Here is a 26,635-nt window from a genome sequence, read left to right as displayed (position 1 = left end):
TGCCATCGGAGGTAAATACATGCTCGCCATCTTTGTGTAGTAGCTCTTTGACATTTATTGAGAGACTCGTTTGGTCTTTGTGAATGTAAATGAAATTGGTGTCACTTTTATAGCCATAAGTTTGCTTGGGGGTTTGTTCCTGCAAAAAATCTGTTCTTTCACTCAGTGGAGGAAATCTGTTTTGCACAAATATTTTCTGTTCTTTGTAATACTATCATAGAAGTTTGTTATCAGGCAAGTCTCAGTCTTACAAGACACACACACATAATTATCTTGGAATAGAAAGAGCATTTAAAAGCTTTTAAGATAGTTTCTACCCTCTGAAATATTCCCATTGCTGGCTAAATGGTTCAGGGGAAGAGCCAGAAAAATTCGACTCCCTTCTGGTCTCAAAATAAATCCTCTTTAATAAGGTGTTCACTGGTTGAAGCAAAACACTGTCCAAACCCTATGGAGAATCTGGTCAGGATTGTATTGTGTCGTGAAGTTGTACATTGTAAAGAGAGAGTTCTAGTCAGTTGGAAAATGGAGCACACCAGTTCTAAGGGCACTGTTGGCTTCTTTCTGGGACTCCCACACTTGTGTCTTAAAGTGTATGTTTCTCTTTAGTTGGCATAATTTTACAAAAGACAGTCTGGAAAATTAATGACCACTTTGTGGATCTTTGATTTAGCTAAATTTATTTTTAAATAAAATAAATTATATTTTAAATGATATTATTTAAATTATAAATAGAAAGTAAATTATAAAACAAATTATACTGTATTAAAGAACCACAGTAGAATGCCTATTTTGATTGGTATTGAAATCCTCCAAAAGACACCAAGAACAAAATTGCCTCCCTGTAGAACACTGTTTCCAAGTTAACTGAACAAAGTAAGGAGCCACACAGTCAAGGTACTTTTCCATCGCCCCTTACTGCTCAGACACAACCTGCCCCATATGTCAGCTATTTCTCTCCTATACTAGCCCATACCCTCTTACTCATCAAACAACACTTTGTCCGAAGTTCCTATCTTCCTTGAAAACTTGCTACCTGAAATGCCCTTCTAAACTTAACCCAGGATTTCAGGGTATCTCTTCATGACCCAGGTGTAACTCCCATTCCTTGTACTAGCATAGAATTTTATACTACTGTAAAGAATTTCCCCAAGTTGTGTGAGCTTCCTCGAAAAGTTGCCAAATAATCTAAAGTTCTTATTGAAGTTTATCAACGTGGGCTTCCATATTAATGCCAGCTAGTCTGTAGAATAACAGGACCCGGAGAGGCCCAATTATGGCTAGAACACACCTAAAAAATAGATTAGCTTAAAACATGGATTGAAAGAACAAAAACAAAGCCTTGCAATCCTGCTTGAAAATGCCAAGCAATGAGTAAGATTACTTGAGGCATCTTCTAAAGATTTCCTCCCCCAAACCATCTAGATTAAAATTTACTCTTGCACACAAAAGGAAGCATGTATGATTACCAAACCAGTTTGTGCCCAAGATGTTTGGGACCCATTGGCCACCAAGGTAAATAAACTGAGAAACTTACAATGATAACAATTATTGGGTCCTAACCAATCATGTAAATCTTCAGAGGCATCAAACCTGGTACCTGCAATTACTGCAAAAAATCCAGATATTGGGGTGGGAGGGGGGTGTTGGAACTATTGCAAGTTTAAAAACAAAATCAAAAGAAGTAGTCTAAGCAAGAGCCATTTCAGATATAGAATGAATGGGCCCTGGGGGGAGAGTAGGAAGTTTTCCTCTCATGACCCTAAACCCACAAAGAGAAAGTATCAAATTTCTAAATGATAACTCAGTTATATTATCTGAAATTAATCCCATTTCTTTAAAAAATCCCTTGCCCTAGAGTATAAAAAAATATGGTATTACTAACCTAGAACGAACCTGAGACACTTCCCATCAGTTACCTCTTTAGGCTTTGCTGAGAACAGTGGCGTGCCTCTCCGCGAGCAATAAAACACAGGGGAGCCATCGTTCTGATACTCCCTCTTTCCGTCAAGAGCCGCCTGCTCTCAGCAGCGAGATCCCCGCTTCCACTTGCTCTCTGGAATGCAGCTTGAATTTCTGGAACTTCCCACTTAAAGCTATCTTCTTTGAAGTTTCACTTAAGTCTGATATTAATGAGATTGTTGGATAATTTCCATGCTTTTAAAAATATTCTTTGAGGACAAACATGGAGCTCTTCCAGAGAAGTGTTTACGTAGCTGTATTCCAAATTTCTTAGCATACGTGAATGAGTACTTCCAGTTTCGTATGTCTGTCAAAACATCTCAATTTTGACATGTCATCAATTTCTGGAGCCTTATTTTGTCACCGATACATTCAGTGAAGTTAAATATCATAGGTTCATGATCTCTTGCTGAAATGGTTGAATGTCGACTGGCTGATTGTTGGTATAGTGACCCTGTGTATTCTTTCTATTGAGCACCCATGTTGTGGTTGTTAGGTGCCACCGAGTCCGTTCTGACCTTGCGCACAACAAAACGAAACACTGCCCAGTCTGTGCAGTCCTCACAGTTGTTCCTATGCTTGAGCCTGTTGTTTCAGCCACTGTACCAATCCATCTCTTTGAGAGCCGGCCTCCTTTTGGCTTACTCTCTGCTTGACCAAACATGATTTCTTTCTCCACGGTCTGGTCTCTCGTGACCACATGTCCAAAGTATGTAAGACAAAGTCCTGCCATCCGTGCCCCTAGGAGCGACTGGGCACACTTCTTCCAAGACAGATAGGTGTGTCCTTTCGCTACTCCTTGGCACTGTCGCTATTCTTCTCTTGCCCCACAATTCAAATGCACGAATTCTCCTTCAATCTTCTTTATTCAAGGTCCAACTTTCACTTACATATAAGGCAATTGAAAACACCATAGCTTGGGTCAGACAGACCTTAGGCCTCAACTAACCTCCTCGCTTTTCAATGCTCTAAAGAGGTTTTTGTGTAGCAGATTTACCTAACACAATGTGTCTTTTGATCTCTTGGCCACTGCTTTTGTGAGCATTGATTATGGTTCCAAGAAAGATAAAATCCTTGGCAACTTTAATCTCTTCTCCATTTATCATGACCTTATTTATTAGTCCAGTTGTGAGGATTTGGGTCTTCTTGATATTGAGTTAAAATCCATATTGAAAGCTACAATCCTTGATCGTCATCCACAAGTGCTCACTTTCAGTGAACAAGATTGTGTCTTTGCGTGCACAGATTGTTAGTAAGTCTTCCTCCAAATCTGATACCACACTCTTCTTCAGATAAGCCAGCTTCTCTCGTGATTTGCTCTGCATAGAGAGCGAGTTAGTATAATGAAACAATACAATCCTGATGCACACCTTTCCTAATTTTAAACCGAGCAGTATTCCTTTGTTCCATTCACACAACTGCATCTCGATCCATGTATAATTTCCAAATGAGCACAATCAACTGTACTGCCGCAACCTTTTGGGGATTATCTTCAACAAAATATTACTTGCATGTGATATCAGTGATATTGTACTATGATATTCCTTCCCATTCTTCTCAAGGTTATCCATAGTTTGTTATGATGCATCCAGTCGATGTCTTGGGAAAGTCAATGGAACACGAGTAAACATCTTTCTGATATTCTCTGCTTAGGTCCAAGATCCAGCTGACATCTGATATCAGCAGTGATATTCCTGTTCCATGACCTCTTCTGAATCTAGTCTGATGCTCTGAAAGCTCCCTGTCAAAGTACTGCTGCAGCCTTTTGGGGATTATCTTCAACAAAATTTTACTTGCATGTGATATCAGTGATATTGTACTATAATTTGAGCACTGCCTTGGGTCATCTTTCTTTTTAATGGGCATAAAAAATTGGGTCTCTTCCGGTCAGTTGGTCAAATAGCTGTCTTCCAAAATTTCTTGGCATACATGAGTGAGTGCTTCCAGTGCTTCATCAGCTTGTCGAAACACTTCATTTGGTATCCCATCAATTCCTGCAACTTCAACTTGTTCCTTCTGCACCATTGGTTCATGCTCATATGCTACCACCTGAAATGGTGGGATGTCAACTAGTTATTTTTGGTCCAGTGATTCTATATTCTTTCCGTCATCTCTTGATGATTCCTGCATCATTCAATATTTTTCCCAGAGAATCTTTCAACGTTGCAACTCGTGGCTTGAATTTTTTCTTGATCTCTTTACTTTCACATATGCTGAGGGTGTCCTTCTTTGTTGATTTTGTAATTCTAGGTCTTTGCACATTTTATTATAATACATGGCTTTGTCTTCTTGAGCTGCCCATTGAAATCTACTATTGACGTCATAATTTCTTCCATTTTCTTTAGCTACACTGTAAGTAAGAGCAATTTCAAAAAAACCAATTTCAGAGTCTCTTCTGACATCTCCTTTGATCTTTTGTTTTCTTTTCCTGTCTTTTTAATGACCTTTTGCTTTCTTCATGAATGATGTTCTTAATACCTTCCCACAGCTTATCAGGTCTTCTGTTATTAGTGTTCAATGAGTCAGATCTATTTTTGAGATGTTCTCAAAATTTAAGTACGATAGACTCAAGATAATAGTTTGGTTCTGGTGGATTTGTTTTAATTTTTTTAAGTTCTATGCTGAAATTACAGATGAGCAATTGATGATCCGTTTCACAGTCAGCCCCTGACCTAGTTTTAGCTGCTAATACTGAACTTCATCAACTTTGCCCACAGATGGTGTCATATGATTTCTGTGTATTCCATCTGGAGAAGTCCATGTGTATAATAATCACCTTTCGTGTTGTTGAAAATAAACATTTGCTATAAATAAGTTGTTGCTTTTGTAAAATTCTGTCATGCAATCTCCAGTTCATATCTATCACCAAGTCCATATTTTCCACCTATTGTTCCTTCGATTTTGTTTCCAACTGTTGCATTTCAATTTCCAATGATTACCAATACATCTTGATTACATGTTTGATCAATTTGGGACTGAAATTGTTGGTAGAATTCCCCAATTTCTTCCTCAATAGCAGTCTCCTGAAATGGTTGAATATTGACCAATTGTTTTTGGTAGAGTGAAGCTGCGTGCTCTTTCTATCATCTTTTAGTGCTTCCTTTATTGTTTGCCCCTAGAATCCTTCAATGTGGGATATGAAGCCTGAAGTCCTTCTTCAATTTCAAGGTTAAGGAATATGCCAAGTGTGATTTTTCCTTTTGGTGTTCTAATTCTAGTCTTTGGCACAGTTCATTACAATACTTTATTTCTTGAGCTGCCCTTTGCAAGATTCTGTGTCTCTCTTTTCCGTCATCATGTCTTCCATTCGCCTTACTTACTTTCCATTCAAAAGTAAATTCCAGAATCTTTTCTGACATCTATTTTAGGATCTTCTTTCTTTCCTGAGGTTCTAATGCTCTTTTGTTTTCTTTATACACGGGGTAATCCCACAACTCAGTAGGTCTTTATGCATTAGGGTTCAATGCACCTAATATAGTCTTTAAAAGGTCTTTAAATTTAGCTGGGATGTATTCAAGGTTGCGCTTTGGCTTGCATGGACTTGCTTTGGTTTTCTTCAGCTTCAAGATGAACTTGCATAGAGACAATTAATGATCTGCTCCACAGTTGGTCCTTGGTCTTTTTCTGACTGATTATATGGAACTTTTTCATTTCTTTCCATAGACGTAGTAAATTATATTACTATGTATTCCTTCTGGTGAAGAGCTCATGTAGAGTTTTTGGTTTATGTTGTTGCAAAAAAAAATTAGCCTTGCCCTGTACAGGGAACGCAGAAGATATGATTACTATAGCAAAGTGTGGTGAAGTAATTTGATGGTTCCCGCTGTCAGATCAAATACCATCTGAGGTTTTAAAGCCTTGTTTTCAAACAGAGAGCCATCTCAGTGAGATAGTCACCAGGTCCACATGGAAGATGCACACTAACGTCAGTGTCCAAAGGATTGTAAATAATATCATCTGGAGTCGAAGAAGGGAGTAGTACCAAAGCCTAAATTGTGAGCATCTGGTTTGCAGAAGAGTCTGGCTGACAGTGGGAGCCCAAGACACATTTGTGGGATCCACATAGAAATGTGCCTCTGGTGATTTCCCTCTATGTGTAATATAGGGATAGGAGGAAAGTGGTTACCAAATAGAGGCATTAGAACAATGGCTATAGGATAGTAAAATGATAAGCCTGACTTGAATGGTTAAAACTTTGTCAGTTGATTCCCCCTACCCCACTTCTGATGCACATTAGGCCTGACCTGGTTTTCAAATTTTTCTGTACTTTTTTTAGTTCATATTGAGGTTTATCTTAAATGTGTTATGTCACTGAGAATCACCTTCTTGAATTTTTGTTATATGTTGTTGTTTCTCAGTTTATGAAATCCAGGAATGATGAATCTATAGGGACAGCAAGTAGAATAAAGGTTTTTGGGGGGTACAGTGGTGGTAGTGGGGGTGGATAAAAGGGAGCTGATGTCAAGGAAGTCAAGAAGGAGAAGAATGTTTTGAAACTGATTGTGGTAGCAATTGTGCAGTACTGCCTGATGTGATTGGATTGTATTAACTCCCAATAAAATGGTTTTGCAAAAATAAACAAAATATTTGCAAAAAATATGTAATTGGTCTTAAAAAGTCCTATCTCACTGTACACAGTATAATTTTTCATTTTTATAGCAGAAGTTATATATTCTACATACCACTCCTTTTTGCTTCCAACTGTGTGTTAGAGTGGGTTCTCTTGAGAAACAAAACACAAGAGAGAGAGAGGAGGGGGGAGGGAGAGATTTATACTACAAAATTAGCTTACACAATTGTTGAAGTGCACAGAAGTGTCACAGGAAGGAAAGAATTATCCAGGGTACAGTATAACACTGACAAAACACACATTACTCGACTTCTTTAATGCTTCCTCCCACTTACTATCATGACCCCTGTTCTACCTTACAAATCTGGCTAGACTGGAGGATGTACACTGGTACAGATAAGTGCTCTCAACACATGCAATCCAGGACAGATAACCCCTTAGGAATAATAATGGAAGTAATGATACCATGAAAGTAGGGGAAAGAGGGGGCGAAAGGGGAACCAATCACAATGATTGACTATTAACCTCCTCTCCCCAGGGGGACAAACAACTGAGACACGATAGCATGGGAGATAGCAGACAGTGTGAGATATGAAAATAATAATAATTTATCAAGGGTTCATGAAGGTGGGAGTAATGAAAGAGGAGCTGATACGAAGGGCTCAAGTTGAAAGAAAATATTTTGAAAATGATGATGGCAACATATGTACAAATGTGCTTGACATAATGGGTGGATGGATGGATTGTGCTAAGAGCTGTATGATCCCCAATAAAATGATTTATCAAAACAAAATTGTACGAGTGGGCAAGTCTAGTGTAATTCAAATCCACTGATGTTAAGTCAGAGGCTTCTCCTGACTCGCGTAGCTCAGGTGTTTGATGAATCAGAAAGCTGGAAGATGAAGTAAGAAGACCACAAACTGAAAAAAAGAAAGCAAAGAGAAGACCACAGAGTGGTTGGCAGGTCACATAGCAAGCTTATGATGAGTCCCAGGGTTGGCAGGCATTATCAAAGGATGTTGGCTTAAGGCCAAAGAATTAGAGGTTGATGAGCCAGAGGTGTAGGATCCAGGCCCAGTAAGAAGCAAGCAGTCTTCCCCACATTGTCTATCCATAAAGCATAAGGAATTGGAGGGTTTGGGCAGGCTGCAAATGGAAGTATAGAGACGTAAGGGAAAAGCAGAATGGGCCTACAGATATATATATTTTTATTTCTATTTTTTTGTTCTCCCCTAACGCTATATTTTGTTTAACCAGTTCAGATTGAGTTATTCTTCCCATCCAGTAGCTCCGGAAAGTCTGTTTTGTGCACCTGCAGCTCACCTATGCAATTTTCAATATTCTTACTCCCAAGTAGCTTTCAGAAGAAGACAATTGTGGGATAGAACCACCCCACCCCACCCTACCTCCCCCAGTTTTGTCTTCTTTCTTGCTGGTCACCATCTTTCACAGATGCCATTTCCGTGTCGGTTTGGGAGAATACAAAGCTCCATCTGAGGTTACCTATTTCAGGCCAGCATCCTATAATATGTGTTATAAATGATAGACGGGACCCCACTACCAATGGATGGGGAGGACCAATCAAATCACAGGCTCTATACTAGGCACAAACACTTTCATTTGAAAAAAATCAGTTGTCATTTGCATTTCTTTCTTAATAATACTTTGATGTAATCACCATGCACAGAATCTATGCTATATTATTTTGTTTGTTTAATACACCTACCCTGTTTTCTGATATTGGGTTATAATATTCCAGCAAAAGGAACTAATACAATATAGTTTCCTAGCAACATCTGTATTCAAGGGAACAACAATAACAAAAGCTAACAACAGATACTTTATTTTCCTCAAAGTTAATTCCTGCCTCCTGAGGGACGCTAGCCAGGTAAAGGGAACAAGGTAGGTCCAGAGCGTCTCTGAGGAGAGGCGAGCAGTCTCACCTGGGCTTTCCTTCCGGTGCAGATAATCCCAACTACAAGGATAGCACTCCCCTAATTTGCCTTTCTAAAGGAAAGTAAACAAAGACACTGGAACCAAACCTTGTCCCATTGCTACATCTCCATTGGAGACACCACCGTCAGGCAGGACTACTGAAGGAAAGGCAAAGGAGAGACCTGGCTCTCGGGAACCCTGGAACCCTGCAGGAGCCTGTGAACACTTGGATGGGTCCCCTCTCCTTCTCATGGCCTTGTCTGTAACACAAGGCTACTTTAGAGTAGGTTTCCGAGGTCCTTCAGGTCTGAACCGCTACTGAAGACTATATCTAATTTGTTTGTTTTTAAAGCGTCATGAATGGCATTTGCTTAATCCAGGTCACAGTTGTACTAAGATTTCGGCTACACTCCCAGGAAAGCATCACTTGGAAATTAAGCAACTCACTTTCTGTAAGGGAAAGGCGTTCCTGGGACCTGACTTCCTGCCTGCACAAAGATCCAGCCAAGGCTGGGAGATGCAAGTGACCTGACCTACCCAGCGGTGGCTGAACTCTGCTAGGAGGGAAACCGTTCGGTTAAGAGGAAGTGGTTTTCGTTGTGCTGCCTGCAGAAAAGCCGACTTTTTCAACTTTCAAGCGTGCACACGAGTCATTTAAAGTATCTAGATCTTTCACCCTGAAAGTCCCTGCACAGATACTCCGCGGGGAGTCTAAATATAGCTACAGCAAACTCCCCCCGCCCCCAGTCCGGTCCCGGCAGCTCCTGGATTGGAGAGCTTGCTCCAGTGCGCTCTGTGCATCTGCCTCGAATAGCAGGGCACGGAGCATTCTCTGTCGCACCTCCACAGTGCGTGGGTGTGAAGTGTATTAGGGGAAAGCGAGGGTGACTGTGGGTATTGGTGTGCCGCTCGCTGTCACGTGGCACCGCCGCCAGCTGCGAGCTGTTGCCCGCCAGAAAAGGCTGGAGGAAGGGAGGGAGGGAAGCCAGGTCCTGCCCATGGCCACAAGCCCGTGAGAGGGCTTCCCATAATGAATAGTAGCAACTTCGAAAATGAAATAAAACATTTACCCAGGGCTACTCTCTGGGGCCCAACACCGCTACCGCGGGGGCGAGGGTGTACGTGTGTGTGTTCAGGAATGAGTGGCAAGAGTGAGTAGATGAGCTACATTCACACTTGTGCCTGTGCTTGAAGCAGGTTAGCCTGCAGGAAGGAAAAGGGAAGCGCGCACACGCGCACAAGCGCGCGCATCTCTCTCACCACCTTGCAATTACCTGTTAATAGCTTCTTTTTGGTGGCAGCTTATCCCGCGTGCTCCGTTGAACATCCACATCCTCTCTCATCTTGTAGGGGAAATGCACTCTAAGAAGTTCCCCGGACTGACTTCCCACGCCTATTGTGATGCTTAACTTTGTATTTGTTTTAGTACAGTGTTTCCGAAGGCCATGGAGGCCACAGCTGGAGGCCACAGTGGCCCTCCCGCGGGGTCAAGGGTGAGCGCTTTGGGCCTCCAGGGTGATGGAGGTGGGGCGAGGCTCAGCCACAGTCACTCAGGGCTGCCTGGTCTTTAACCCAGTAAGTTACTTGGGGGGTAGGGAGGGGAGGACCCCGGGAAGGTTCATCCAGGACTCCCCACCCTCCAAGATTCTTCTCTTAAGACCCTGGGGCGGCTGATGTCACTGCCTCAGTGGCAGTTTAATGACTTTCTCAGACTAACAGAAGATTCTGGATGGAGGGAATTGGGTTCGTCCCCCAGGGAGGGATTCTCTCCCGCCTTTGCGCTGTTGTCAGGCGGAACTGGGGGACAGATCGCGCACTGTGGAGGAGCCACTTCGGGGTTTGACGCTTCTGCACCATCCACCCTCGGGCTGAGAAGCATTTGCAGGCTTGCTGTTTTAGACTGGTATCTATCCTCACAACTCGCAGGCGGAGCGAGCGCAGGGGAGATGCCCGGTCCCCACCGGTGGGCTCGGAAGCCGCGACCTGCGGCTCAGCATCCTGAACTGCCAAGAGATCCCCCATACGTGGGGACCTGAGCGCCACTGCTGGAGCATAGCCCGCGAGTCCGCGAGTGGACTAGCTGGTACCTAGAGGGCAGGGCCGGGCTGGGCCACGGTCCCGCCTCACCCTCTGGCGGAAGGCTGACTGGACCCGGAGAGGCGGCTTAGCGGCAGGAGAACTCAGCAGGCACCTGGTTGCGGAACCTCTCCACCATCCCAAAGCCCTCCAGCTGGAAGGGGGGTTCTCCGCCCTGTCCCCTGCTGGACTGGGCAGGGCAGGGGACGGACGAGAAGAAGAGGGGAGACTGGACTGGGTGTGCTCGCGTGGGCACACGCCCCCCCGAGCGCCCGCACGCCTCCTTGCAGCCTGGGGGGCACTTGGGGGTGGGGGGGTGGCTGGAATAAGAGGGAGCAAGAGAAAACCTCTCCAAGTGACTCCCCAAACAGGTCCGGATTTCCCATTCCCAGCCACAGGCGGCTTCAGACTCCGGAGGCGTCGGCCGCCTCCGCACACCCCGTGCCCCCGCCCCGAGGCCCCGAGCCGGGCTGGCTGCCTGTGGTCCCCGCCTCCGGCTCCGGAGGTCGCGGGCCGGCGGGCGCCCCGTCGGCCTCGGGCTTCCTCTGGGTCCCCGGGCGGCGCGCATGAGGCCGCTGCCCCCGGCGCAGGCACGGGCGCCCCCCTCGCCGTGCCGGGGGTGATGCCATGCCCCGCCACCACGCGGGAGGAGAGGAGGGCGGCGCCGCCGCCGGGCTCTGGGTGAAGAGCGGCGCGGCGGCGGCGCGCGGGGGGCGCCCGGGCAGCGGCATGAAGGATGTGGAGTCGGGCCGGGGCAGGGTGCTGCTGAACTCGGCGGCCGCCAGGGGCGACGGCCTGCTGCTCCTGGGCACCCGCGCGGCCGCGCTGGGCGGCGGCGGCCTCAGGGAGAGCCGCCGGGGCAAGCAGGGGGCCCGGATGAGCCTGCTGGGGAAACCGCTCTCGTACACCAGTAGCCAGAGCTGCCGGCGCAACGTCAAGTACCGGCGGGTGCAGAATTATCTGTACAACGTGCTGGAGAGACCCAGAGGCTGGGCGTTCATCTACCACGCGTTCGTGTGAGTACCCGCGGCCCGCGCCCCCAGCCACGCCCGCGCCGGGGTGGGGGGACTCAGGCACCTGGCCCCACGGGCAGCCGCCGCGACCCAGAGCTCGGACTCACACCCCAGCGCGCGCGCGCCCCAGGGCTGGCTTTTATTTCTTCGCACGTGTTGATGGTCTTCCTCCTGGAGCCTCCCAGCACCCCACACCCTCACACCCCAAGCTCCACGTCTCGGATCGCTATGGCTTGAACCTCGGCTCTGGTCGCTCGCTGAGCTGCCGGGCAGCTCCGGGCCTCCCTGGCCGGAGTGTGGTGGACGCCAGGTGGTGCGGATAATAGGGAGCGAGCAGCTCCCAGGATGCGCAAACTTGCTGGGAGCGGGGCGCCAGCCGGGGAGCTGGGGAGCTGGGGAACGTATAGGGATGCTGTGCGCTTGTCTGGGGCCAGTGGGTCCTGGTGGAGGATGGAGGTGATGGGGTCTGGTGAGGGGGGCCGAAGAGAAGTGGAGAGGGAGTCCTCAGACCCGGGGGTACAGCTCCTGGAGCTGTTACTTGTTGGAGGGAGCTACTTACTAGATCGTAAGTGCGCCCGGAAACACGCCTCGTCACCAACCCAGCCGCCACCAACGGAAAATCTGTCAGCTCATGTAACCTTTCCTGACACACCACACAGAAAGTGGTCAAGGTCTGCCAGAGTCCAGCGGGCAGGGCAGGCCTTGCTCCTTCCTGAAGGCACTGAGGGGGGCTGGGGCGCCGCAGCGCTGCCCAGGTGCAACTGCTGATGCGCCCAGGCGCTGCTCTGGCCAAGGTGCATGCAGCGGGTTAAGCAGGCAACTGTGGTGTCCCGCCAAAGTGACTGAGCGTCAGGGAGAGCTCGCCATCTAGCAGGGAATGCTAATGAGAAAATGATGGGAAGCAAATGTTTATTTTCCCCTGAGGCATTAAAAACCTTTCAGTGGCTTTAAAGTTGACTACTGCTTTTCCCACAAGGACCACTTATGCACATTTTAAGGTGGTTTGTATGCCTTTAAGCCACGAATTCACACCCCCACCCCCTTTCTTTCTCTTTTCTCCTTTCCAATCTTCCTTCTGCTCCTGTTCTGCCTTCCTCCTACTCTCTGTTGCTTTGGCTTCTTGATGGTGAAATGGAATGTAAAGACATCAGCCTTAGGCGACCAGGAGGGACTTGTAGGAACTCAAGGACTCCTGGTTTCTTAGTGGATTCCTATAGGATTCAAACCCGCGTACTAGGTTGGTTTTGGAGGTGAAGTGTATCATTCTGATATCCCTCCTACCACTGATGACATCCACACCAGACACGTTTTGTTTTGAAACAGCAGGAGTGATGGATTGGGCTTGTCTTAGGTGAACCTGGGATTTAATCAGCTGGCAGTCAGGAATTTAATCAGGTAGCAGTCAGGAAACTGGCGAGTTTATAATCATTGGGTGCTAGTGTCTGGAAAATTTTCCTTTCCCAGATTGATGTGAACATTAGCATTAGGTAAAATATTCCAGCCAACTTTCCATTTTAGAATGCACATAAAGGAGGGCCTTATGTTTCATCCGTGTGGCATCAAACAACGGAGCTTTTCGTATTAAGTAACATTCACACTGATTTGGCTGTGTTTATTGTAATAAATGATAAACATAGGGAAGTGCTACTGATACTTTTCATTTTCATACCAATAAATGGCTATTTAATTTTTTTATTTTGTAATGAAACTGATCAACTAATTTTAGACTCCATTAAAACATAGCAATAATTTGTGTATTTAGTTTGGGAGAAAATATATACTGTATAGAAATTATTAGTATTTTACAGAACTGTGCTCAGAATAGTTGAGAACTTGGAGTGCAATACATTGTGTCTCTTAAGACTTTTCCTGTCTGGAAAGGAATGCGTTATCTATTAAAGGGAACTTAGTGGGAACTTGGGTTCTGTATTCTATAAGCTCTCATTTTTGTCTTAAAAATCAAGGCAGATTTCTGACAATGTAATATTTTCTTTTCCGAATGGTAGTGTTAAATGATCTTTATGATCTTGAACATTTATAATTTTTATCGATGAGTTTTTAAAAACTTCAAGTTTGAATAATTCTCTGCTCACCAGACGTTATCAGTCTATCAGTATCTTTAGTCATAGAAAGGGAATACAGTCTTGCCAATGCAGTGCTGCTAATGTGAAATTTTGCATTGCACAGTTCTAGAGTCTGAAACTGTAATGCCGAGCAATTAGATAGGGGTGCTAGATCCACATCCGCACAAAGACGGAATGGCTGTTCTCAGCTGCGGGGAGGGTGGGAAACAGCCACAGCAGACTCTGGGGAAAGAGGCCATCTTTGGCGACCGCAGCTTATGATTTTAAATAAGTTTAGATTAACTGGACTTCACAGATTACATTAATAAAAACAAAGTTGTGTTTCGCTGTAGGTCTAACAGGCTTATTAGTATAACAAAGGAAATTATAAACAAACACTTTCTAGAGAGGTGCAACTAACTAATTCCTTGCCAACCTGGGAATCCCCAAATCTTACTTTAATAACAGTTTTTGTAGCACATTAACGTTCTTGCCAAGAACAAGTGCACTGTGATTAATGAGGTACTTTAGGCATGGACTTACTTGCTTGACCAGTCTGTTCACTGCCAAGAATAAAAAAATCTTTAAAGTTGTGTTTCTTGTAAAGGAGCGTTTCTGTTACATATGCAAAACTCACTATTATAGTTTTTATAGCATAAATTGAGGTTTCAAGACTACAGAGCCTGACCTGGGGTGGCTGGCAAACAGTGACTGATTTCCGAGATTTATCGGTTAGTAAAGATCAGACAAGTGTTTGCCATTATTGCTGTTCTTTGGTATTTGCCAGACGACAACTTTCTTCAGCTGTTCCCACTGTACTAGATGAGGTGGCATATATCGCTAAAGACATCTTGTCCCTTTCTACTTCCTCTTCTTTTTAAGAGTTTTGTACAAGAATCATCTTGGTAATAGAGGAACACACGGCAGGGTGCCTTATGCAAACTCACATGGTGCTTCAGAAAACTCAGGGCAGCAGCAGCAGCGTTGCAAACTCTTGCAAGTCGCCATTTTGTCTCTTATTTCTTTGCCTGGTTTCCTACAGTGGATGAGAGTTTGTAGATAATTAAAATTAGAGAAACACCGGATTATCTTTCTCTTTTCTTCAATAGTTTTATTGGTCTATAATTTGCGTATCATACAATTCAATAGTTCTGTCACATCAAGAGTTGTATAATCCGCACCACCAGTAGGTTTAGAATGTTTTCCTTCATTCTTGTATTCCTTGTAATTAGCTCCCCAATCCCCCCCAACCTCCTCTGCCATACCCCCAAGGAGCCGTGAATTCAGTTACTGTCTATATAGATTCACCTCTCCTGGATTTCATGTACAGAAAAAATAAAAATACCCAAGCTAAAACTAACAGCAATACCAAAGTAAAACAGATACAAATACAGAACGCCTTGGAAAGTGGGTTGTTGCAGATGGCGTTAAGTTAAAATTTTAATGCCCTATCATTTGCTCTCCCTTATGATCCATTTCATTTTCTTCTAGTTTATAAGATTTTTCTGACTTCTTTTCGATTTTGGATGATCATTCTTAAAGCTATGTTTTCTGAAAAATTACTTTGCTAATAAACAACAAACAAAAATGCCTCCCAAATGAGGATCCCAGAAGTTGTCTTTGATGCTCTCTTTTGCTGCTTTGCTGGCCATCCAAGAAGACATTAGACTATTCGTCCACCTACTAGATGTCCCCCTTTCTTCCTTCCTACTGCCAAGACCCCACCTGTTTGTCAGTATCAGGATGGTTTGTAATTTTCTACGGCCTCATATTCTGATGTCGGTGCTTGGTCTTCCAGGTTAGATCTCCTCTCTCTCATCGTAGCAGCTTTTCCTAATATACAAATCTTGGCAGATCTTGTCACATCATCCCCTTGCTTAAAATCTATCAGTAACTCGCCATTGTTTTGTTGTTGTTCATTCATAAAGTCATCTATCCATCACTGCCTACCACATACAAATCCCCAAATTAATATGGCAGAGGCCTCCATTCTCCAGGAGTGAAGGAGATTTACTACACATGTGTAAACAATTAGGGGTGAAACAATATTCTAGGTACCATGACAGAGGTATGTACAAAGCCAAATGGGATTTGAGGAGGAAGTGGGAGAGATGAGGGCAAGAGGAAGTGAGGTGTGAGCTGAGTTTTGCTCAACCAGCAGTTAATTTTCGGGTGAGCAAAGCGGGGGTGGGGGATGGGGGTTGTTGAGCAAACTTGATAGAGAAGACAGCTGCAGAATATGTGTGAAATTACGAAATAGCTCAGTGATTCTAGGCACTGTTCAGTATTTTGAGGTTGAGGATAGCAGTAGACAAAAGGGTAGAATTCAAAATTGTGCTTCACCTGTGTAATAGCCCCAGGTGTAGACCGCGGTGTCAGTCTTCCTCCTGCAGGCAGCAGTGGTTACTGACAAAGTGCAGTTTTCATGAATCTGAGCGTAGGTGAGGAAGATGATTCTGAATGGTGTGATTTGAGGACTGGAAGTAACACTTACTAAGACAAGGGCCAAAGAATGAGGGATAGGTTCTCAAAGCAATATATTGAATTCGTATTTGCACGTACTGGGGTCCAGACGCCTGGGAGTTATTTAGGGGGAAATTGTCAGTGGTGGAGTGACAGCAGGAACCAAAGCATTTAGTCATTTTCCAATGGCACTTGAATCAACAACCTGAGGCATTTCTAACAGATAGCGCCACCCCCTCAACTTTTTCCCCCATGAATGAATATACCGGTGTTTACAAACCTCAAGCTTAATCTGTATGTCGGTGTTTGAGATTTAGGTTCTGGAGTCTCTAGAAGTTTGATGGTCATTAAAGCCATGAATGGATTCGATGCAGAGTAAGGTGAGGACTGGCTGGAGGATAGAGCCTGGGAGCATCAACATCAGGCAGTGGGTGGAAGATTAAAAGTCCACAGAGATACCTGGACACATCACGACAGAGTAGTCAAAAGGCCAAGGTGAAAGACAGCAAAGGAAGCAAAGAAAAACGATTACGGTCAGCAGGTACCAGTGCTAAAGAAAGCCTAGAAATGTCGGAGATTCCACTAGATTGGTCACTGATGGGCAACACTGTGACGGATTCAGAGGGGTCGTGAGGGTCCTTCCTAAGTGGGATGCCAGCAGATTGGGGAGTCTTTCAGAGTTGCGAAAATGAAACAATCATGGAAGTTAAACTCCAAACTCTTCCGAACAGCTCCCCCAAACCCCTCAGGGTATGGCCTTTGCTCGATTTTCAGGCCTCACCTCCAGACTCTCCCCTCAAATGCGCCCTGACTCCACGTCTCCATCCTTTGTCCCGCTGCTGTGTCTTTGCCCATGCTGCTATCTGGGAATCTTCCCATTCTTTGCATCCTGTCTCCTTTCCTCTTCAAACGGAATTCAGAGATCATTTCCTCTTGGGCACACGTGCCAGACAGTTCCTTCCTCTGCCAAGATGAGTTAGGTGCCCCTGGTATCTGATTCCTTGGCACTCGTTGGCACTTCTTCCCCTCTGTTGTAACTGTAGACGTCTTGTCTATGTCTCCCAGGAGATGGTGAGCTTCCCACATAGAAAAGCTCTTCTTTACTTCTGAAACCCAAATACCTAGCAAAGTGCCTGGTGCCTAATGAACCCTCAGTAAGTGCTCACTTCAAAAACACGTAAAACTTTTCCCATGGAAATGTTCTGCAGAAGAGGTTCAGAACAAACCACAGGTAAAGGAATGAACAAATCATTTCCGTTTTCTTAGAAATAAGACATAAGTAAGTTATTCAGAGGAGACTATGGGGCTGCAAAGGGAAGACCAGCGTTTGGCTCCCACTCTAACATGAACGGATTTTAGGATTCCTAGTTGTCATTTCATCTTTCTGGATCTCCAGTTTTTCTGTGAAGTAAGAACAGGAATGTCTGTTTTCCAGCAGAAAGAGTAGAAGATGCTGATCAGGGTCAAAAATACTGTGTAATAAAGTGAAGGAGTACTTGGAACACGCGGCGATCTGATTTTTTGTGCGCTCCTTAGCTCTTATTGGGAGAGCCAATACGCTAAGCTGGTATCTTGAAATTCCCTCTTCATCCCTCTGGTCACGTGTCACCCTGTAGACAAAGTGACCTTTCAGAAGAAGTAGACAGAACACACCACTTCCATGCTTGGGGGAAGAATGTTTACTGCTGGTCTCCCTAATCCAATTCCTTAAATACAACACTCTTTGTCTTGGTCTCTGCTATATCCTCAGAGCAGTACCCATGACTATGGAATATGCCCCATGCACCCATATACCAAGGGTCTCTAATAAGTTCTTGGAAAAATTCCATTTTTCCCATGAACTTTTGAACATCCCTTGTACATTAATTCACTTATGAATACTCAAATCTCCAGATAGCAGTGTCAGAAGATAAAATTTTTCTCTGTTGGTCATTTTCTGTGTCAAGACTGAACCCCAATGAATCACTTTCTGATTTGCATACACTTTATCTCACATTAAGGCTGCTCTGGCTGTGAGGTGCCAGCGAGTCAGCTCCCCCTGGTCACAAGCTTCTGGTCAACAGAAAGAAACACGGTTCTGTCCTGTGTCACCCTCACAATCATTTCTCTCTTTGAGGTATTTGTTGCAGTCGGTCAATCCATTTTATTGAAGGTTTTCCGTTTTGCAGATTATCTACCAATCATGCTGTCTGTGTTTCTAGAAATGGATGTCTGCATTCTATTTTCATTTCCCAGTTCTTTAGACATCACTGATTTTCATTCAGTGTAGAGAGGGCTTGTGCAAGTTATATTTCTTTATACCATGCAAATATTTCACTAGATCCCTTTAAAGTGTTAAAGAGCAAAGCTGTCTCTTTGAGGACTATGGTGCCCCTGACCACCCAGTCCACGGCAAGTTTTGTCACCTTGCATGCATGCGAAAGCTATGCAATCAATAAGGAAAACTAAAGAAGAAGTGATACGTTTGAGTCCCTGAGCTGGCCAAACATGGAATGGGCCATGGCTGCCAGAGGAGCAAGCAGGTCTGTTGTGTGGGCAGTACAGCCAGAATGCTTCTGAGCGTAGAGGATGGTGGGACGTCAACTCACAAACTCTGTACTTGTTTTCAAGAGAGACTGGTGCCCAGAAAAGGGCATCGTCCTTGGTAAAGCACAGGGTCATCTTGTCAGCAAGATGAATGGACGCAGTGGTCTCAACCATGGTCTTGAGCATACCCTGGTGAGGGAAGCACAGGGCCAGGCTGTTTCCTTCTCAGCCGTGCGCAACCGAACCATCTGGTCACATCACCATATTCCATACCGGCTCCATTCATACACTTTCAGAAGTTTAAGTACCGTGACCATAGTTGTACATTCCAGTTAGACCTTTTTACAATTTAAATGTTAGTATTGGGAATATTATCACTTAAGAAAGCTGCATTTCAAAATAGAACGACATCTTGATACAAGAAACACTATAAGCAAGGAATGCAGCCAGTAGCCTTTTGGTAATTGCACACGAAGTTGTAGTGCCAGCTTTCATTTCTAATCGCAAATGGCCGCTTTGGCAGATGAAAATGCCAGCCGGGCGTGTTTCTCCAGGCCCGATGGTGTGAAACCACCTGAAGTCCAACTGTAGAACGGCCACTGCACATGGTACACTTAATGATTTTCAGCGGCCTCCATCTCCAGCCATTTAGAAGTGTGCTATTGGAAATTGTATTTGGCTGCAGCCTGGGACAGAGATTGGCCGCGTGACTGCAGATTTTCATTATTAATGAAATTATTTGATCGGTCTCAGAGTTTCAGGTAATGTTTCTTATCCCGTTGCTATCCACTTGTGAAGTGAATGAGTTCTGTGCATTGCCCTTGAAGTTGTCAATTGATAGGCATGGGTGCGATATATGTGCACATGCATGCCATGCACACGCGGTGTCCTTGATCAGACAAGTTATATTAGTGTAAAGAATTTTAGTTCCTTTTGACTCCTTTAAAATGGAATGAAATACAATTTTAAAATGAAAATAATCTCAAGGATACTCTTGATAATGTGGGGACGATATCCTATTTTGAAGGCTATTTAAATTTAATTGTAAATAAAGAGACGAGATAAACTTTCTATAAACCCAGTTGTGGCAGTTCCTGATCCATTTATAGTACCTGTGAAATAATTCAAAGATTTTTATTCGTTCTTCAGTCAGTGAATATGACCTTTTATAATTATGACTTTATAATTTAACTTTATCATATTTCTCTCTCTCTCTTTTTCAATAGTCAAGTCAGTTTGAGGTTTAATTAACAGCTGTTATGTATACTAGGTAATATGCTAGATGGTGGAGGTTCAAAACAGTGGGCGATCATGTAGAACTTGACCCAAGGAAATTCTAAGGGGAAATATGATTCATTTAGGGATTCACCTTTGCTGGTTTGTTACTCCAAGCAAGTTGCTTCCAATGCCAGCTTCCTAGTCTGTAAAACAGGGCAATCACACTTAGCATGAGGCCGTAACATGTAAGAAATTATTACATAGTAACCATGCTGTTACTGAAATTGGAAGACAAAGAGACGTCCTCTGGTCGAGGAATGTACTTGTTTTGTTATCGACCTAGGATTTGATCCTGTAGATGATCATACTGTGAAGGGAGTGGAGGTCAGGCAGGTAAAATGGCATCAGATTTCCAGCTCCGTTTGAGCACTCTGCCAGTTCTGTGAAGGATAGCTTCAAGGGGACAAAAGTCTCCAAGAGTGCGGGGCAGCTTTAAAATATTTGTCCCAACTTAGGCAAGCGATAAAGCGGGCTGGAAGAGGGGCAATGTGGCAGGTGGGGGGTGGGCGGGGGAATAATATGCTCTTGCAATTAAAATATCTTCATGAAAGACTGGCTGTGAACGATGAGAAGGACACGCTTATTCTTTTTGCCTTCTGGCTTAAGGAGGACCTGGCGCCATTAACTGGGACCAAGCATGCTAACGTAGCAACGGGGTGGATCGAGGAGAGGGAACCAGAAGCTGAATTTAGCTCTGGGGCTGTGGAGTCGTCAGTGTATTGGGGTTTTCCTAACAGACTGGGAATCAGGATTGAAAGGATGGAAAAGAACGGACACACAAATTCAAACCACTAGGGGAAGCATTTTAAAAGGGAGAGCAGCGGGTCAAGAGTGGACGCCTGGGGCATGCCAGCGTTGAGAGCTGACAGAGCCAGAGGAATCCAGTGGAGCCCACACAAAGATAGAGAGGAAAATACTAGATAGTAAGGGGGTGAGCTGGTCACGGAGTCCAAGGGTTTCCAAAAATAGTCACCTCTGAGTCGTGGCAAGTGCTTTGTAGTGGGACAAGGCCCAGTGAGTTCCGATGATATCTGGCAGTGTGGAAGGGGTAGGGATGCTGCGCGCTCACTAATGGAGTGAAGAAAACCGAGAATTCAGACAATATTTCCAATTAGTCGGACAAGAATAAAAGGAAGAAGATTGGACCGTAGCTAAAAGGAACTACAAGACTAGAGAGAATGATAAAGTTGTAGGAAAGGAGATTTCTTATCACCAATAATAGTACTTTGACCCCGACCCCCAACAACAACAACAAAACCCCACTGCCATCTAGTCCGTTATGGTTCACAGCGGCCCTGGATCGAGGTCCCAGGGCTCTACGTTTGTAGAGGGGTAGACAGCCTCATCTTGCTCCTCTGGAGCGATTAATGAGTTAGAAATGCTGGCGGGGTGGTTAGCAGCCTCCTGCTTACCCAGCAGCACTGCCAGGGCTTCTTTAAGAGTCAGTTTAATTACTGACTATGTGCTCGATGTTGTTCTAAGTGCTTTATACACATTAACCTTCTAGATGTTCACGGTGGGGGTTTATGTGTTGGGGGCTAACTGGGCTGCTACTATAAGGTCAGCAGTTTGCCACCACCAGCTTCTCCAAGGGAGAAAGATGAGGCTGTCCACTCCGGTGAAGATTTAGATTCTCACTAACACACAGGTGCAGTTTGGCTTTGTCCTGTAGGGTGGCTGTGAGTCAGAATGGACTCTGGCTGTGCACAGTTCCTTTTAACATACCCGAACACGGAGGTCGTGGGAGAGATTGTGCCTTCTTTCCCACATCAGCATTCCAGCGACTGGAAGAACAGAATTTTGAACCGAGGCAGTCTGGTTGCAGAACCTACATTCTTCGCCATTATCCCTTGAGCGTGGATGGTGTCTGTGGGCCCAGGGGCCATTGTATCAGATGGCCAGAGTAATTACAAAACCAACTTTTATGCTTAGCATAACTCTTGACAATATATACTCCAAAATAATTGTTGAATAAACAAAAGATAATTGAAATCCCTTATCACTTAGTGTGTTAGGCCGGGTTGATGAGCAAAACAAATCCAGAGACACTCATATGTGTAAAAAAGAGCTTTATATTTATATCAATAAATAATTATACATAAAGAAAACATCCCAACCCAGCCCAGATCAAGTTCACTCGTCGAATTCTGATTCTAGACCTAAGTCCCTCTTAACACTCACGCAGCCACATGCAATGATGCAGAATGCAAGAAGATCACAGGCTGGTGGGTGCAACGTTGTGTGGATCCAATGTTGGTGGCCAAATTTCAGGGACTCCCACAGGTCTCAGCTTGGCTCATCAAGAGGAAGGCCAAGGCAGAGAGAAGGGGAGTTCCCAGGACCTTCCTTATGAGAAGGCCACACCCACAAGGAGGCACCATCAGGCTGTGACCTGATTGACAGGCTAGACTCCACCCCTACACTTTTATGTATCCAGTTGACATGATATTACTTAACTACCATATTTAGTAACTGTAAATTCATTGTAGCTTGGTAGTAGCAGGAATTTTTATCCATTTGTCTTCACATTCTGACCAGCTCAAGTCCTGGCTCTTCCATAAAGTTTTTCCTTTACCTTTATTTACCCCCCATAGCTTTGATTATTTGCACCATGCACTTTAGCATGTAATTACATTCTTCAATTGCCCTCTAATTAGGTTGTTTATGTACTTCTTCACAAATGGCTTGTGTCTCAAGAAACTAAAGTACCCTTTCCTTTCCCTATCTTTTATGGCATGATGCCCAGATATCTATTCTTTATTCTTAATCAAATTTAGCCTAGTTTATTGCTACCAGTGGGGTTCTTTGAATGCTACAACCCTTTTCCCTTCCAATGAGAATTTTCTTAAATTCTTTTAGCTTTAATTGTGAAGCTATTTGTATTGAGGACACAAATGGCTATAATTGGTTGTTACTATCATTTTCTGCATATGAAAATTAAATTTCCAATTTATGCTTTCATTATAGGATACCTGAAATTTATTCAAATACAGTGGCAATTGGTTCTCCAAAATCCATAGTGGCTGAATATAGAATCCTTTGTTCTGAACTGATTGTGTAAGTTTTCCTTTTTCTCTTTAAAATATTAAAAGATTCCTCTTTTCTTGACCCAGTAGAAATACCATTTACTTCCAGGTTTCACTCTTTCTTCTCCCACATACATATTGACTCCAGAGAATTCTTCCTTCCTCTTTCCTTCTGTCCCCGTCACCCTCCCCTAGCCCCCCCAATTACACTATTTCCAGTTCATTTATTCTCCCTCTCGGTGAATCTGCCTTTTGGGGATAGTGTTTCTTCTCATTTTATTCTACCAAGTTGTAAAAATGTTATTTCTCTTTCTATTAAGGTCGTTTGCTCTTAATCAAGAGATACACTGACCCTGTCCAAGAATGAGCTTCAGAAGCAGATGGGCCACCTAATTTACATATCACAGTGCAGTAATTGGGGTTCCTGGCGACAGACTGGTTAGGAGAGTTGGGTTGCTAACCACAAGGTCAGCAGTGCCCAGCTCCCAGCAGCTTAGCAGGAGAGAGAGGCTGCTTTCCACTCCCACAAAGAGTTCGTCTCGGGAATCCAGGGGGCAGGTCTCTCTCCCGCCCTCTTTGGTTGCTAGGAGTTGGCATGGACTTGATGATGGTGAGTTTGGATTGGCCTGGTGGCGTAATGAAAAGAAGCTTCCAGAAAGAGGTGTGTGGGTAAGGAGTTTAGATGTGTTTAGTTTGATTTGGGTTCAAATTTCTTAGATAATAAAGGAATGAAGCCTTAACATGCTTTTAGATTTTCTTGTATACATTTATCTCTTTTCCAGAAACCTGAGTGTACATAGCTATTCATTGAGTATTAAAAAAAAAAAGATTATGCTTCCCCTTTTGGGAGTTGACTATTGGATTGTTGAGAAATATGTAGAAATTCATCTTTATGCAGATAAATTATAGAAAGAGGCATGTTGTTATTCTTTGTTGCTGTCTAGCTCTGACTCATGGCAGCCGTTTGCAAAGCAAAACAGAGTTGTCATTCGTGGACCCCCTTAGCCCGTTGCTGCAGCGACTGTGATTGTGCTAAGCCATTTCATCCTGGGCTTCCCTCCTGGATGTTGACCTTCTCCTTAGCTAACCACGGTGTGCTTTTCTGACCTTTCCTGATGACGGGTCCACAGTCAGTGATTCTAAAGAGCGGTCTGGTTGGTTTTCTTCTGAGACCAGTTTGTTTGTTCCGGCAGGCCATGATACACTCAGCTTTCGTCACCAGCACCACAGTGGGGACGCACAGTTTTAAATGTTGGGAACCCACAGTTACGTAGCAGTTAGCTTAAAGACGTTTACCACATAGATTGTTAGAACTGTTAAGGCTTTCCTTACCCAGTTAGCCAAGAAAGAGATCGGCAAGTTGGCAGCAAACGGGAGGGCTGCAGTCTTCACATTTAATCGGGGAGCTAATGCTTGACCTAAACACGCTTAGGTGTCATCCAGGTACCTGCATGGGGGCTTCCAAAGGTATGTGAGAAAAGTCTATCTTTTAATTCCATTTTTTCACAAAGTTGTGGAAGCCTCCTCTTTTGAGGTAGGAAGCCACCTATATTTTGCTTTTCCTACTTGCAAATGTCTACAAGGTGTTGGGTTTGGGAGAGCTAATGCAATAACCTTTTACCTATGGGAGCAGCATTTGAGTCTCGACTGACACCATCAAGTCCATTTTGTAGAGTAGGCGCTGCCTTTTCTCCAAACCAGGTTTCTCTCACAGTTGAATACACAGGAAGACAACATGTTCGAAAACGGATTGCTGAGCTTGTACGACTCTTCTTGATGTTATTGAGTTAGCGAATTACGTCATGTGTGAATTATATGCCAAGAAAACTGTTAAAAATGAAAGGAAACACATATAAGATCTATAGCTAGGCATCAAGGAGCTGAACTGGACTAGTGACCATTTTGAATCCGGTAGTCATAGGATTGAATAGGCCAGTAGTGACCCATTCGAGAGGGATAGTGTCGCAATTTTCATCTTAAAGTACAAACATATCCAGATTTGCTTGAAGTACATGCTGTCTGTGAGGAGGAGACTACTTATGTGCATACAGGGAAGATTGCTGTTGTTGCTAGTGCCACGGCGTCCTTTCTGACTCATATCCACCCCACACAACAGCATGACCCCCTACCTAGCCCTGCGCCACCTGCACACTTGTACATGTGCTTTGGCCTGTTGGTGCAGCCACTGGGCCAGTCCAGCTCGCTGCAAACCTTCTTCTTTTTCTCTGCTCCTCTACGTCACCAAGCATGGTGTCCTTCCCCAGGGCTGGTCTCTCCCGACAGCACGTCCTAAGCGTGGAAGACACAGTCTCACCATCATTGCCTCTAAGGAGCACTTTGGCCATATTTCTTTCAAGACTGATTTATTTGTTTGTTTGTTTGTTTTTGGTAGACCATACTGTTTTTAGTATTCTTCACCAGCACCATCATCCAAACGCCTGGATTAAATTCATATATAGAGATGGAAGTAAAGGAATTTGAGTTCCCTGTCGCGTGTTTTGACATGATTCTTCAACGTTCTTTCAATAACCTGACCTCTCATTAGAAAGGGTAAGAAGTAAATCAGACAAGCCTGTTCCCTCAAGGAATTTTTAGTCTAGAAGGATATTAGTTTAAGATTTACTGAACTGCAAAAATCATCTCTCTGATATAACGTAGGATAAAAGCACAGGTTGGCCCTCCTCCAGGAGTATGTCCTCAGATTGAATGGATTTACGAGATAAACACCAGATCACCATATGGAGAGCCGCTGCTTGCCAGTTCTCTTGACCCCTGGGGAACCTTGGGAGCTGGGTACACAGTGCCTGTGCAGGTGGGCGTTCTGCTCAGGGCATTCCCACACAGAGACCCAACACAGGAGTTCCCACTGATGATAGTAATTTCTAGAGTAGTAATTAAACTAGTTAAGCCAAATGTTCTAGTTAATAAAGCATTCTGAGTATGTTTAATTTGCTCCAAAGAATTTTTTAAAAGAGAAAAACAGCCGATGCTGCTTCAAAATACTTAGCTTCAGGATTTTACTTCTCACCTCCCCCCAAAAATGGCTTGTGAAAAGTAGGTTTTTAAACAATCAAATAAGATAATTAGATGTCTGCTTATTTTTAGCATATACTTTAAACATTGAATATTGTGACCATTTTAACTAAAGTATGTGGACTGAAAATATTGTACCCAGTTGTCCATACAGCCTAAAATATTTCTTTCTCCTCTTCTTTCTGCACCCTGCCTTCTTTCTCCATTCTTTAATAATTTGAGTTCCTGTTATATATTTTGACTTTGAAAACACTTCTTCCCAGTCAACTGATTTTCTCAAGGGATGTAAAAAATGGGTCTTTTCTTTACTTAAGAGTTTGGTGCTTACAAGGGAAAGGAGAGGCCAGTACATTTTAAAAATGGGTGTTCACTCTGATCCCAAAGCTGTTTCTGATCCACATCCCTGAGTCTATATCCTTAACTTCAAAAACGTGTGAAATATATCAGCAGTTAGGTTTGATGTACAAAGCGAGTTAAATGAGTTTTCAGTTTATCATGCCAGATTGAACAAAAGAGTCGACTTCTACATTTCTTCATCCAATAGTGAAGGCAGAAAAGCTGAGTGGTCATACAGATGGCTTTTGGGGAACTCATCTGTAACTTTCATAATGGAATCTTGAACCCAGGGACATCTATTTTTATTAATGCAGTCCTTGATAACTAGAAAATACAGTTACTTCATGTAGTGGT

The 26,635-nt window shown here is 44.0% G+C and overlaps 1 protein-coding gene across 1 annotated transcript in view; it reads left to right on the top strand.

Moving 5' to 3' along the window:
- The first annotated feature begins 10,914 nt into the window (after nt 1-10,914).
- The window catches only part of KCNQ5 (potassium voltage-gated channel subfamily Q member 5), a 610,069-nt gene continuing 594,348 nt past the window's right edge, over nt 10,915-26,635 (top strand). Inside the window, exon 1 of the mRNA XM_075554898.1 lies at nt 10,915-11,559. Within this exon, the coding sequence (XP_075411013.1) occupies nt 11,171-11,559 (389 nt within the window). The 5' untranslated portion in view covers nt 10,915-11,170. The remainder of the gene's footprint in view (nt 11,560-26,635) is intronic.

Source organism: Tenrec ecaudatus, chromosome 7, assembly GCF_050624435.1.
Source record: "Tenrec ecaudatus isolate mTenEca1 chromosome 7, mTenEca1.hap1, whole genome shotgun sequence".
NCBI classification, from domain to species: Eukaryota; Metazoa; Chordata; class Mammalia; order Afrosoricida; family Tenrecidae; genus Tenrec; species Tenrec ecaudatus.
This window is presented reverse-complemented; position numbering and strand designations above follow the sequence as displayed.